Source organism: Lottia gigantea, assembly GCF_000327385.1.
Source record: "Lottia gigantea unplaced genomic scaffold LOTGIsca_82, whole genome shotgun sequence".
NCBI lineage: Eukaryota > Metazoa > Mollusca > Gastropoda > Lottiidae > Lottia > Lottia gigantea.
Genome location: NW_008710725.1, coordinates 620,801 through 636,633, shown reverse-complemented (window position 1 = coordinate 636,633; position 15,833 = coordinate 620,801). Strand labels below are relative to the sequence as shown.

The 15,833-nt window shown below is 33.6% G+C and overlaps 2 protein-coding genes across 2 annotated transcripts; one reads left to right on the top strand and one right to left on the bottom strand.

Annotated features, from left to right (window-relative positions):
* Positions 1 to 601: 601 nt before the first annotated feature.
* LOTGIDRAFT_133119 (hypothetical protein) lies at positions 602 to 7,216 on the top strand (the record flags this gene model as incomplete). The annotated part of the gene is made up of 19 exons (XM_009067424.1): positions 602 to 674; positions 1,101 to 1,254; positions 1,462 to 1,588; positions 1,807 to 1,907; positions 2,197 to 2,316; positions 2,467 to 2,571; positions 2,897 to 3,058; positions 3,400 to 3,546; positions 3,718 to 3,774; positions 3,963 to 3,985; positions 4,182 to 4,237; positions 4,442 to 4,642; positions 4,889 to 4,965; positions 5,151 to 5,195; positions 5,455 to 5,584; positions 6,155 to 6,335; positions 6,450 to 6,582; positions 6,787 to 6,874; positions 7,064 to 7,216. 19 exons carry the CDS (start codon positions 602 to 604, stop codon positions 7,214 to 7,216), a joined length of 2,133 nt encoding a protein of 710 aa, XP_009065672.1.
* A 2,858-nt stretch (positions 7,217 to 10,074) lies between these two features.
* Positions 10,075 to 15,617, bottom strand: LOTGIDRAFT_133011 (hypothetical protein; the record flags this gene model as incomplete). Its single annotated transcript, XM_009067423.1, has 9 exons — positions 10,075 to 10,228; positions 11,754 to 11,923; positions 12,139 to 12,339; positions 12,562 to 12,691; positions 12,875 to 13,014; positions 13,205 to 13,345; positions 13,961 to 14,304; positions 14,503 to 14,623; positions 14,838 to 15,617. Coding segments are annotated over 9 exons (2,181 nt in total), but the record flags the coding sequence as incomplete, so codon positions are not given.
* Between the last annotated feature and the right edge of the window lie 216 nt (positions 15,618 to 15,833).

Genomic DNA, 15,833 nt, shown 5'->3' with positions numbered 1-15,833 from the left:
AATTTTCAATCAATACGGCGATAGAACTCAAAGCATTTATCGGTTGCTCGCTGGCAGAAATTTCTAAATTGATAAATAGTCGACCAGAATTTTACCTCAACTCGTGAATAATGTCTCTGGTCAAACAATAAAAATATTTTTGTGAAGGGGAGTTCTTGGTGAAAGTGAAAGAAGAGATACTTCCGGTATAGCTTAATGCGCGTAAAATCAGTAATGGATCGATGAAAACTGACAGACATTTTATTTTGCCTGCTTTGCTTATATTTTCCAGAGAAACTATCTAGAAATTACTTTGATATTTCATATGAATTTGATTTTAAAGAGCTTCAGTGACATTTACATGTTTAAGTTTTATTTTAGAAATGAAATTCCAAATTTCATTTTGTATGGCACTGACACTAGGCCTAGTCTCAAAAGCCAAAGTTTATTCATTTTCGAATTGACTAATGAATACAAATACAAATAAATTATTTCAAAATTTCAAAACTCAATTAAATGTGAATTCAATATTTGTCATTTTGTGATACTGAATCGTCAAAAAATTAGTCAAATAAAAGAAATACCAAAAGTCAATTCGGGTTAAGGATTACAGATAGGCATCATGGCTGACGTTGGACAAGTTTTACGCCAGTCCTTGCCAGAAATTGATAACACCATCGCCGATTACTTACATGGTGCGTATATTTTGCCCTGAAACCTTTCAAACTACTTGACTTTGTGACAAACCCCTTAAGACGACCCTAAAGTGTAATCTGCGGCTAAATTTGACCCACGTGTCGACAAAGATCAACGCTTGTGTCAGTTCAACTTCAAGTCATTCAGTACCGGCTGATCGACTATTGCACAACACGTTGAGGTAGATTTAAAGGGATTCTGCCTTATAGATTGTATCTTAAATTTTATATGCATGTTTGAGAGTTAATGTACCTGAAAAATATTCAGAATGGAGAAGTTCTAGAGATAAGATATTTTTTTTGACACATGACCATGTCTTTCATAAAAATTTACATCATTGCTCATTGCAGTGTTCGATACATGAATATAATTTAAAAGATTCTAACAAAGTTACTCCATTGTGCATTCCTCTGTTACTACTCCAGGTGTATTAGAAGATGGGGGAGACTTTGATGAATCAGATGATGTCTATGAGGCGTTCGGTGAGATGTTACACCAAGTTGACGACTCTAAAACAGAAGATGATATTCGAGATATATGTACTCGACTTTATAAAATTATAGTGCCTGATGGCGGAGGGTAGGTGTCTATTATCAAATCAACATTATAAGTCTTATGTGGACTCTCTAAAAGGGATGCTGAGTTGACAAATCTAAATACCAAATAAACCATTATTATCATTGTGGACTCTCTGAAAAAATAGTAGACTTTAAACTTTTCATTTTTTCAAGATCTAGAAGCTAATAAGTGTTCATGTGTTTGTATTTTTTTTATCAGTGATAAAAGTAATGGTAAAGTCAATGGACAACATAAAATATTAGGAGCTCCAGTAGTTATTAAAGATGTTAAGATTGATGAAATAGAAGAGGAAGCTGGTAGTATTTGGTTGAGCAAACGAGATGGCAATCTTTCTGTAAGTAGACTACCAATTCTTGGGATTCATTGCTGGATAGAACAAATACACCCCTTATCTTACAAATGAGCTCTTCCAATTTTACATCTACAGTTCCACATTGATAGAAAGTATGCATGTGTGGAAAAGTTCAATAGAAAAATGAGGGGTGTCAACACAACCTTTAATAGAAAAAACATTACCAAGACATACATATTATTTTATGTTTATATTTACAGACAGTTGATAAGAAGAAGTTAGAAAAAGCTGAAGCCAAACTACAGATGAAAAAAGACAGAAGGGACCAAGCCCCTGTTACTATCAAGAAAGTCGATTCAGGGTCAGTACTAACTTGATAAATATAAAATAGCCTTATCCTTGCAGTGTGCAATGAGGGAAATTTGACCCTTAGATGACATCCTTGTCAACAGGTTGCTAAGTTACTCCCCTTGTATGTCCCAATTTTTTAGAGACACAGTGAGCAATGAAGGGATTTTTTTTAAGACAGTGGCATAATTACGATAATAGCTAAAATGATTTTGACTTTCATTTTGTCAACAGATTGCTGAGTTACTCCCCTTATATTTTACAAAATGGATTATCAGATGCAGAATTAAATTTTTTTCCAGGATTGAATTGGCGTCTGCTTCTCAACAGATTAACAGAAGAGATGCCAAGATGGACGCCTCCGGTACCAATAAGAGTTTAGATATTAAAATTGAAAATTTTGATGTGGCTTTTGGTGAAAGGTATGACATTACTTAATTTGAGAATGTTTTGTCCAATTAAATTTTCTGGGTAAAATTTTCAATAATTTCAAGCATATTTTGATTAAAAATATATTCATTTTAGAGTGGTTGTCGTTAATATGATATAATTTTGAATTCAATTTTTTTCAGAGTATTGTTATCTAATGCTGAATTACATCTAGTCTACGGTAGACGTTATGGTTTTATTGGTAGAAACGGTCTCGGTAAAACAACACTACTTAAAATGATCTCAAGGTGAGCTGAAAGATTTGAAAATATTTTTGAAGCAAGCTATTGAAATATATTGTTGGCTGAATTTCTTCATGTTTTGGAGGAATTGTAAAGAAGTTTGTCAATTGAAGGATTCTATTTGCATCATTCCAATTTTCCATTAGCTGTCTGTGGTTCCTGTTATTATAGAAATGCTGTAACTATACATGTAACTATCAGAAAAGCTGCTAATAATATCTAAGAGCCTTGTGCTAGTAACATAAAGCTTTTAGTTTCAGTGGAATTGCAAGATTTCTTTTTCACACCCTTTAAAGATAATGTCCCACTTATCTGTACCATTTTTTTTCAGTGCACAATTAAAGATACCCTCCCATATATCAATATTACACGTTGAACAGGAAGTGGTGGGAGATAACACGCCCGCCATTCAGAGTGTTTTACAGTGTGACACCAAACGGGAAAATCTGCTGAGACAAGAACGCGAATTAAACGTTAAATTAAACACACCCGGGTAATTATTCCCTTTCACTCTCTTTATATTAACAAGTGCCATTGCGGAAAAAGAGTACAGGAAGTGAAATTTCTCTGAATGACTTCCGAATTTTATCTTTTAACTTTAATTAGTAAATGCTAGAAATCAAAAACATGATGAATTGGTATTGATGTCCTGGCAAAATTTCGCACCTTGTATTCTACATGGTATTAAAACTATGGCCGAATTGGAAGTACTTTAAGACGTGGTTGAAAAGCGCAAGCATGCCTATCTGACATTCAGCTTGTAAAGAGAAAATGCATCAATTTAAATGCTTTAATACCAGAGTTATTTAAAAAATTCCATTTTGTATTTTGTAGGTGTGAAAATGAAAGTGTTTTAAGTACTAAGTTATCTGAAGTTTATCAAGAACTATCAGCTATAGAAGCTGACCGAGCACCAGCTAAAGCAGCTGTTATCATGGCTGGTCTAGGTTTCCACTCTTCCTCTCAAGATCGACCTACCAAGTAAGATATTTTATTGCTGTAGTGCTGCGGACACTTGATAGAAACTGAAAAATGGTTGGTTGGTAGACAAATGAGAGCTGAATACTTTTAGTTTTATGTCTTTTTATGGACATAAAAAACCTTTTGAGGCAATCCTAATAGCTACCTTACATAAATATTTTTTTTTTCCAGAGAATTTTCTGGAGGCTGGAGAATGAGGTTGGCATTAGCACGTGCTTTATTTACAAAGTAAGTAGTTGACATTTTTTAAAGCTTCATTATAATTTAATAGGGCAGACTGTAGCTCAATTGGTTATAGTGTTGTAATGTTGATGTCATTTGTTTGGTTAATTAGCTCAAACAATAGTGGTTGTGGGTCTTAATCTTGGTCAGCATGCATAGTTAAATGAATAATGAAATTTATATTTGCTTTTCAGACCAGATTTACTTTTACTTGATGGTAAGTTTACTTTAAATATTTTTAAAAAAATCGATCTTTTTTGAAACAAGGTATAAAAATCTTTGAGGAATGATTCAAATATAAGCAAGGCACCCAATGCTGTGTTTTTTTTTCATCTATTTGTCCACCTTGCCACAAGCCTTAATTTATGGTGTCTTACTTCATGTGTCGTTGATTCTATATTCGTCTATTTCAGAACCTACTAACATGTTGGATATGAAGGCCATTATATGGTTAGAAAATTACTTACAGGTGGGTACAGGTCAATTTCTATTGTATTATGGTAACAGTATTGCTACAGAACATTGGCTTGAAGAGCAAAACGAAACCCGAAATCCAAAACAACATATTGGTGAAACATTAGTAGTAGCTAATGAACTTTTCATATGAGGAAGTATATCAGATCATAAGTGAGTAAGTATTTTATGACTAATTTTATGAATTTTTTAATTTCAGACGTGGGAATCAACGATATTAGTAGTCTCTCACGACCGATTATTTTTAAACTCTGTCTCCACGGACATTATTCACCTCCATTCTAGAAAACTCGATACATATCGGGGAGATTACGAGGTGTTTAAAAAGACGAGGGAAGAACGGTTAAAAAATCAGATGCGAGAATACGAAGCCCAGAAAGATTACAGAGAACATATTCAGGTACTTAAAATAATCGTGTATATTTTGTTTCATTTATTTTCTATGGGTCATTTCACTCATTAGGAAGAACAAATTTAGGGACTTAAAACAATTCTGTGTTATTTTGTTTCATATATATTCTACGGGATAGTTCACTCAAGGTTATCCTTAAACAGCTTGATTAATATTTTACTTTCAATGTTTTGTTTCATTTATTTTCTATGGGTAACCTCACTCAGTCTAGAATTACATTTTTTTTTTTTTCAGATATTTATAGATAGATTTAGATATAATGCTAACAGAGCAGCACAAGTTCAAAGTAAACTCAAGATCTTAGAAAAACTGTAAGTAAATCACCAATGGAATTGTCTAAATACATACTTTGTTATCAAAAATGAATTTCAACATTAAAGGAATGGTGAGATACGCCTTACAGATGCAGCAACTCCATTTCAACTATATTCTATATGATTGTCTAAGTTGAATGTTAAATATTGTTAGACCTTGGAACTATTTCATTGTATTTCAGACCTCCACTAGTGCCAATAGAAAAAGAACCAGAAGTTATTTTAAGGTGGGTGCTCGCTTATTCTTGCTCACTAGTTCCAAATTTCTATCTCCTAATTTGCAAAAAAATGATGCTGATGAATTGACATCCATATTGTAAAAATGGTAAAGGATGAGCTCTTGTTAATTATATTGATTATATTTCTTGGAATCTTTCAACCAGATTCTGTTACAGATCTTTGGACATAAGAAAATTCCATAATTGCATGACATCTCCATTAGCTCAGAAATTCCATTTCATATGCCAAAAACTATTCCATTTGTAGATTCCCAGAATGTGAGTCTCTATCACCACCTATATTACAACTAGACGAGGTGGAGTTTTATTACAGTCAAACTCAACCTATCTTTCAGAATATCTGTGTTAATTCTACTATGACCTCTAGAATCTGTATTGTAAGTCATTGTTTTAGTATCCTTCCCACTTCTTTACTTTCATTCCCCTCTAAATATACCAAACAATCAGTATTAGCAATGTGGACTCTCTGAAAAACCTAAATACCATGTAAACATTAGTCTATTAGGCATGTGAAATCTGTAAAAGGAAAGCTATGTGGACTCTCTTAAAGAGATGTTGAGTTGACAATCAAAAAAACATTTTAGCTATGTGGACTCCCTGAAAGGAATGCTTAGATGACAAACCCGAATAAACATCATTAGCTATGTGGACTCTCTGAAAGGATTGCTTAGATGACAAACCCGAATAAACATCATTAGCTATGTGGACTCTCTGAAAGGAATGCTAAGATGACAAACCTGAATAAACATTATTAGCTATGTGGACTCTCTGAAAGGAATGCTAAGATGAAAAACCCGAATAAACATTATTAGCTATGTGGACTCTCTGAAAGGATTGCTTAGATGACAAACCCGAATAAACATTATTAGCTATGTGAACTCTTAAGGCATGCTAAGTTGATGATTGATTTGTGGTTCAGATCGTTAATACTTGGGTTTTATATTTAGGTTGGTGAGAATGGTGCTGGTAAAACAACGCTATTAAAGATATTACTAGGAGAGTTATCTCCCGTCAGTGGTTTACGACATGTACATCGTAGTTTACGTATCGGTTATTTTAGTCAACATCACATTGATCAGCTAGAGATGAATATGACGTCTGTTGAAGTCCTGGCTGCTAGATTCCCAGGTGAGGAGTGAATAATGTTTCATACCCAAAGATTTTTTTGATACACCAAAGGGTCAATGTCTCTGTAAGTTGACAAGACTTATATTTACATTTTTCAATGTTTGTTAATTTTAGGGAAACCAGTAGAACAATATCGTACTATGTTAGGATCATTTGGTGTGAGTGGTGAATTAGCCATGAGATCAGTTGCTAGTCTTTCTGGAGGACAGAAAAGTCGAGTAGCGTTCGCTGTGATGAGTTTAGCCAAGTAAGTATTTTTATCAGTATCCAACCTTAGTAAGCTTAACAATGAATTGTTCCCATTTCAAAAATATTAAAAGGAATTTCACTAATGTCTTTGATGGCACCTGAAAAAAAAATGCACATTTGGAACTGAATATTTCCTTCTCTGTTGATTATTGTAAATGTGGATTTCATATTAAAAACAAGATCTATGTCATTCTCTTTTCAGTCCAAATTTCTTTATTCTTGATGAACCTACCAATCATTTAGATATGGAGACAATCGAAGCTCTGGGTAACGCTTTACAGAAATTTAAGGTAAGTCTACTTTGTTTTGCTCAGATCCTTCCTCAGCTTCCGCCTATGTGCTTCGGCATTTGGAGTCTCAATCCCGAAACCAATCATTGGCTCATTGATGAAGTGCTGGCAATTTTACACATTTCAAAATTTTGGGCTTCACAATTTTATAACAAAAGAGTCTGTATTGCATTTTGATTTATGTTTCAGGGAGGTGTAGTGTTAGTATCTCACGACGAAAGATTAATACGCAAAGTCTGCAAGGAATTGTGGGTAGTGAGTGGTGGAACTGTTAAATCATTAGAAGGTGGAATCGACGAATACAAGAAAATTGTGGAGGCAGAATTGGTCGTCAAGAGTTGATGAATATTCATATTTTAGTCAATTTATTATGTAAATATGTAAATTAATATTTAAAGAAGTAATCAGATTATTTTTGGTATAGGGCCATATTCACAGAATTGTTAATAACATACTTTAATTAACCAATAATACGACTGGACCAAATCTATGGTTTGTATTTGTATTATTCTATCAGATGTCTATTGTTCTTGATATTATTAAATTCCACAACTCTGTATGACATCACTATGACAAAAGCTTGTAATAATATCTAAGAGCCTTTGGGATAGCTACATCATTAAACATTTAGGTCAAGTGGAATTACAAAACCCCCAACCATCTTATTCAAAATTAAAATGATGAGATCAGTGTTCTCTATACATTAAATAAACCTCTTAACAATCACTTTGAATTATCATGTGTTAGTACTATGTGACAATGGCCCTTGGAGTGAAGATGTTTTAAAACTGAAAGATGTGTTCTCTGATATTGCTGAATAGAAATCATGTACATGTTTATTATTGTCATTTGTAGAATTCATTTTCAACAAAATATATTGTACCATGTAGCCATAATTTGTAAAATTGGCCTGTTTAAGGGTTTATATTTTCTGAATTCAAAATAGTTAAGTGAAAAAGAGCATAATTATTTACTTGGGAATTGGATAGAGCAATCATGTAATGAAGACTTAAAATTAAACACAGTCATAAACTTTTATTAAATTTACATGTTCGTGGAAACAACCTATTGTATTTGCATTAAAAAAGGAAAAATTTCCAAGTTAGATTTTATATTGATTACTCTAATGCTGGACAAATTCAACTCTCTGAAAAATTATTTTTGTAAAAGAAAAATCTCACATGTATGTAAGATGCCAATAAAATGTTTTTACGATACACGATTTGAAGACTGGTTTTTGGCAGGTAGAAAAAGTTGCTACTGAAAGAATGTGGAATGTGCAAGATGAACTAAGAGTTGCTCAGTAGGAAAGTGATGATATCGAAGAAATTTTCATCTCAATGCAGCTGTAATCGATAAATCCAGCTTGTATTATTTGACCGTTTTGGACAGGAGTCAGATATCAGGCATCCAAATTTTTGTTTTGGACATCCATAATTTTTTGAACTTTTAGGGAAAGAAAGCTCAGAGAAAGAAAGCCGTCTCACAACTCAGGAAAAAAGAAAACCAAGAATCTTTTGTCACTAGATATATTTTAATAATTTAATACAATACATTTAACATACAACAAATAATAATACACTTCATTAATTAATTAATATTACTAAATTAATAACTAAATATTACTAAATTATTATGTAATTAATCACTAAACTAATTAATAATTATTATATACCATCACAGATAATCCTTCCAACAACAATCTTAATAACTTTAAAAATAATTTAAATAACTTTTTTCATTTTTCTAATTCTAATTTACTTAAAAACTAAACTTAACTATTGATAGATTTAAATGTTTCAAATTTTGTTCAAATTGAATTTCATTATTCTAATTTAGTTTTATTTCCAAAATTCAACAAATTTTTTCAAAATTATTAGATAAATGCACCAAGAAAAAAAATGAAAAGAAACAATAAATTAGGTCACTCAAAACTCAAAATACAAACAAAAAAATACAAAAATATAAGAAAAATATAACTTTAGTGGACGGAATTCATTTTTGCTTGGTCGACAAATTTATGTTTTGAGACGGCTCAAAAAATCTTTACATAATCTATCCTAAAGTCAAAAAATATGCGCTAAATATGGTCAATCCAAACAGTATAATACTAATAATAATAATCATATACCATGCAGGATGCTGATTAGAAATTTCTGCCAGACATAAAAGTGTTCCTCCAAATATGCTCAGTGGAAGCTTCAGCCATACATGACTGGCAAATATAACTGAATCAATGACCCTGTTGGTACAAAGAAATAAATATCACAGCCAAAAATACATAACAAATTATATTCTGCCTTTAATTCAAGTTTAGGCATTATCATAAATGCCTCTATTATTCTGTACCTAGGTACCACAATGGTACGATGCCACCATTTTATGTGACTAAATATTCAAAACCTTCAATATAACAAAAGATGTACAAATTTGATCATACATTGTAAATAAAAAGGCATTTTCAAGACTCATGCCTTAATAAAGTACAAATTAATAGAGGCATTTAAAGACACTAAGCCTAGTTCTCTCAAAAAAAAAAAGTTCACAAAAATATGAAAGGTGAGACAGTCTAAAAAGATTTTAACCTCCCAGAACAGACCAGGGGTCACAAACATTATTTCATACTTAGCTGAGATTTTACTCTAATTAGATTCAAAACTAAACTAAGTATGAGAAATGTTTAATGGCCCTGGGAACAGACTACTATCATGATTGGTTTAAGATTTAGCAGACCTACGATAAGACATTGGACTACGACCACTTCGTCTGAAACTAGAGACTGGGAAACGGACTGGTGAGGTGCTTCGTACAGGTGATCGACTATGACGAGATAATCGGACAGGTGGACTGGAATGAATTTCTAAAGATTCGTCTAATTTTCGGGATTCGTGCTCCAAGATGATGGGATCGATGGAGGAATCTCGGACAGTGGTCAAGGATGTGTCCAAAATGTGGCGTATATCTCTGATTTCCTCGCTCTTTCGTGTACTCTTGGTTAAAAATTGTTGACGTTTTCGGAGTTCGTGACTTAGTTGGTCTCGGTAGGTAGAACACTGAAAGGGAAAGATAACTCACTATAAATCTTGTTGTTTGATGATAATAATTTTACAGGATGGTTGGACTGAAACTGAAGGCATCGGCTGAGATGCCAAGATGTGGCTTTTCAAAAAAAAATAATAATTTCAAAATGCTGAGATGTTTCAAAGGCTTACCTGTTCCTCTAAACCCTTGATTCTCTGTCTGTTGGATCGTTCTCTGGCGTCTAATAAACGTTCAGCTTGAGTCTGAGATTGACGAAGTCTGTCGGTTTCCATTTCAGTCTCGGCTCGGTGACGTGTCGTTAAATCAATCAATCTAAAAAATGAAAAAAATGAAACATTTTAGATCTTGAAAGTTAAAAATTTGAAATGTTTTTAAGTTAAGATTTTAGTTAATAAGTTAACATGGGTGAAAGTTATAAAATTAATAACTTATCTTATAATTTTGATTGAAAAGACAATGTCTTGTAAACTTATAAAATATAGAATACGTTCACCCATGTTTGGAGATTAGCTCTAGTTCTAAAAGAGAATTATTCTTGCAGTAGTTCCTATTTATGCACCACTTGCAGACAATATAATATATATGAACGATGCAATAACATTTGAACAGAATGAACTGGTGTTCAGTAATAGTGATACATGTGACAATGCAATGAACTGTGTCATAGTGAAATTTCCTGCCCCAATTCTTGAGTTAAAACTTTTCATGCTTTTTGAACTGTATATAAATAGTAAGCATTAGTATCAAGCATTACCAGTCATGAGATGCATTAACTCCCACCATGTGAAACCATGTGAAACATGAGCCTAAATCAATGTGAAACTCTAGCCCTGCATGAATTATCAGCCTATGTCTTATAAATATTTAAATACAAGTATGTTATTATGACAATATCTATGTATATAATTCATGCTATTCTATTAGTTTGGTTATACAGAACATATATATATGCAATGCTATTAAATCAAGATGCTCCCCCACTTAATTTATTGAACTGCGAATACCCTCATGAAAATGTCATGCCATGCCTTGCTTTGAGTATTGTAATACATATTTATATTCATGCTATAATAACCTTTAACGTATTACGATGCTTTAAAAAAGAAATGCCCAATTATTTGATATGTTTTACATTATGTTTGCATCCCATAAGTGCATGCATCCCGCCTATCCCATAATATTGAAGATTATTCACAATCATGTTATGTTATAACATCATGCTTGCTTTGAATTTTTATATATTCCATAAATATCAAATCTGTTATATTATAACCTTATGCTTGGCCAATGTTGGAAATATTATGTTATAAGAACATCATGCTTAATATGAGATGTTATATATTCCATAAAAGTCAAATATGTTATATTTTATAGCATTATTCTTTATGCTATATTATGTTATATATAAGCATGCTTTGCTATGAAATGTTATATTCCAACATGGGAAATATGGGAGATATTGAACATGTTATATGAACATCATGCTTTGCTATGAAATGTTATATCCCATCACAACTTTGATTTCGATACCTTTTTAGATGTTCTTCATTTAATTCAATTAAACTTTATAAATAAAATAAATCAGAAATTGAAAATGTCATTATGGATTAGGAACATATTCTGTTATTGTAGTATATTGTAGTGGGGAAATCAAAAGATATTTTAGTTATTGAGTTATAGTATCTTCTGCTCTCTATTTTAAACAGCCACTCCCAGATGGTGCTTCTATAGTCTCCTGTACCTTTGCATGGTTTAAGTCATTAATTACATTGTTTTACTATATCAGTTTGGCAGACAATTTGACCGAACGTATCAATGAGTTATTGAGATGTCATACCTTTGGGAATGTTGCTGTTCAGCCTCGGCTAGTTGAGCTTGCAGTTGTTGTACTTGACGTTGTAGTTCGACGTTATCGTCTTCCAGTCTTTGCATGACGATATCGAGATTGCCTCGTTCTAACACACTCTTGTTGGCCATCTCTTCACTTCGTAGTCTCTCCCTTTCAACCTACAAATACCAAAGAGCATGTGGAAACTCTAAAAGTAATGCCAATAAACCAAGTTGCAAAGTGACATCAAGAGTTCAGAAAAGTTGAAAATGGCTTGAATTTAAAATTTGACTTTATTCAAAATATCTCAATGAAGTATTAAAGCAGTATATGGTGGTTAGTTTTAAGATTACAATTTTTATATTTGTACATTTTCGATGTTTTTGGTACCAACCTTATCTAGGGTGTTTCTTAAGGCAGATTTATCTTTCTCCAACCTAGTGGCTGACCTCTCAACTTCATGTTTAGCGTTCTCCATGTCTGAAATAGTTCTCTGTAGCTGCGTGACTTTATCAGCTAAGTTCTGTTTGTCTTGCTGTAATTTCTGGATTTTTTGATTCAATTCTTGTTCTGATTCCTGGCGTTGTACTAAGATCTGAAACAGGAATAGTTAAGAATCAAGAGGGGCTCAAGGAATTCAGAACAGGATATCTATAAACTACACTAGTAAATATCTCGTTTAGGATGTTGGGTTGCTGTTTGGATCATTGGTTCTTGGGTTCTTTAATCAAATCACAAAATTCATTGACCTGATGATAACAACATTGTTGAGATAATAAAATAAAAATGATGATTAAGAAAAAATAAAGATGCCTACCGTTGAACTCTGTCGTACATGACCTTCTAATTCTGACCTTCGTACATCACTTTCACTCAGGTCTGACTGTAATCCCTGCATTCTTTCCAATAAATTCTGATTCTGTTTCTTCGCATCATCCAAGGCTTGTCTGAAAATTAATAATAAAATTTTTACACTGATAAAACAACAAAGACCAGTAAAATCTTTCACTTAGTGAACTAGTTTATCCAAAAACTACCAATCTATACAATATTTCTGAATTTACGGTTGTAATATGGTCTCAGTGTATCAATAATTTCCTCTTTGTGTTGCGTCTTGTTTTAAAACTTACCTTGTTTGTTCAAGTCTCTCTTGTAACACCCTACGATCATGTTCACTATTAGTTATAGCTCGTTGCATCTGAGAAATCCTGTCTTCGAGTTCACTGATAACAGCATTGCTGTCAGATAAAGACATGCTCAATGCTTGAACCTGGAAACGAAAAAGCCATGATTAAAATTCAGATGAATTGTACAACTGGAACTCAACATTATCTTTTAAATATTTGGATCATCTTGAATTTTTTTTGAGTAATTTGTAAAAGCAAAGGCTCAAGTGCTTTTCAACCTCAAATGAACCCAAAAAGAAGCCAAAATACCACATATTATGAAATTGCACTCACCTTGTCTTTATGGTGATGTCCCTCCTCCTCTGTCTTGGTCAAGTTGAGGCTCATTCTATCAATGGTTAGTTGTAAGGAGTTAGACTTGGACTCTAAATCTTGTACTTGTTTCATTAGATTGTCTACTCGGTTGGATAGTACCTGAAAAACACCACGACAAGGCCATATAGCAGCAGTCAAAGACCAAACACTGGAAGGCATTAGCTTAGACAAAGCCACATAACTGAAGTTAAAGACCAACATTAGAAGGCTGTCAACAGAAAACAGCACGATCAATCCATAAAGCTATAGTCACAACCTCATATTAGAAGGCAGTTCAAAGTAACTAACCAAATGGCTGCAAGTACCAGCATTGCTTCTCCTTACAGGATGTACTGAACTATTTTTATAAAAAGACTTCATGCCTATTGTAGAAGACTGACTGAGACAGCTAGTAGCTAGATCACAAGTTTAGTTCAGTCAAGGTTGAAGCACAATATCAGACTAAGACAAGTTTCTAATCAATATGTTCATCATTAATTCATAGCAATAGAAAGTACATTACAATGTTATATTTTTAATTGCCAGTATACATCTCTTAAGTCTAACTTTGGAAAGTATTGTAGCTGTGATGAAAAGCTTGCATCAATTCCTTAATATTAAACCTAACAATGAACCGAGGCGTTTGTTTGTCATAGTCAATGCAGAATCTATTCTCCTTGTCAGGCTTTGGTACTTTTACCACTGGAAAAGCATAGGGAGAATTTCAATGCTTACCTGATTTTCAGTTTCTTTATCATTCATGGCCAATTTCACTCTCTGTAATTCACCTTCTAAGGCTCGACGACTCAATTCTAATTTAGTACATCTGTTCTCAGCATCATCAAAAGCGATCTTCAGATTTTTCTTGTCATCTTCAAGTTTGGATTCATTGGTTCTCATCTTACTGAGTTTCTCTTCAAGTTGACGTTTTTCAGATTCCACAGCAGTTAAGTTACGTTCTAGAGCAATACATTTGTCAGACATAGTTTTTCGTTCTCGTTCGTTTCTACGGATGGTTTCTTCTTGCAACATGAGAGCAGTCTGGGCGCTAGATAGACGTCCGTCAATACCTCGTTTGTCTGGAAACAAATTGAAATTGTCAGAGTTATAAATCCATCAAAGAAATTTGAATTGAATTCAATATATAAAGATAGGGAGATTGATTACCAAAGCCTTGATATTGTGCATTTTATTGGACTTCTTACTCCTCTGAGAGAGTCCAAAATCTTGATATTTACCCCCCTGAGAGTAGGGTGTAAAGATATAGTCTAGCTTACCTTCTTCAATAGCTCCCATAGATTTCTGTAATGTAGACAGTCTGTTTTCTGTTCTTTCATGGTCTCCCTCCAAATCTCTTAATTGAGTTGTCAGGCTGTTCACAGAGCTGATGGCATCATCCTAAAATGCAAATTGCAAAAGTTGATTTAAAGATCCACCAAGCAAAGATGATTCCAAGATTTCTTATTCAAATTTTTTAAGAAGACAGCAATGGAGTTATTTTCAATTTCTGGAGAAGAACTCAGAATAGGCATTTGTCTTAAAGTTTGAGCCAAATTCTGTGACATGTATTTAAACAGACAGATGAGTAAAAAAGATGAGTAGGCCTACTTACTCTTTCTCGTTCAGCATTAGCCAGTTGTCCCATGAAATCTCGAAGAGCCATTCTTACAGCCTCAGGATCAACATCTACAGCTGACATATCAACAAATCTTACAGGTGAAGCTCCTCGTGATCTGACTGGACTCTCACCACGTACTGGAGACACACCAGTTCTTGGTATGGGTGTTCCTCTACCATCAGTAGTGGTAGTGTAGGTGCTCTCGAATCCTTTGGATGGTGAGGTAGGTCTGGATCGGGATCTTCTTGGACTAGGACTCCTGGTTCTCATGGCTCGACCTCTTGGCATCTCCTGTCGGAAACCAATGGATCTTCGAAGACTGGATACAATACTATTGAGTTTGAATTCAATATCTCGTTTGGTACCTTCTAATCTAGCTAAGGCCGCCTCAAGGGCATTAACTCTTCCTTCGCTGCCGCTTAATTTCAATCTCAAATCCTTGATTTCTGCATTGCAGTTGTCTAAGGCGTGCTCCAATTCATTTCTGTTATCATCTAATTTAGCTTCATTTCGTCGACTGTCCTCCAATAACATGTGGTAGTTCTTCTCCTTAAGATGAGCTTCATCAATAAGTTCGGCCATCTTTCGTTGCATATTGGCAAGTTCTTTACGTAAGGCTTCTCGGCTGGCTTCAGTTTCAACCACCTTCTGTTTCAAATCAAACGAAAATCTTCTGGATTCTTCATCCTTTTCTTCATCATGAGCAACTCTGGTCTGTAACTCTACGACTTCTTTGCCAAGTTTGCTGCGTTCACCATCCAACATCTTGATCTGGCGTCGCAGTTCCTGTAATTCTCTTCTGGCATCAAGTCTGGCTTTTTCTACATCTCTTAAGTTACTTCTCAAATCGTTGGCTTCCTTATTCAAATCTTGATTCTGTTCTTCCAAAACTGAAATAAGAAATCAAAACAAGAGTTTAAACAGTGATTTTTCACTTTGCTTATGGCTTTTGAATACAATGATTTGATATGCTAGTTTTCCTTTTGAACA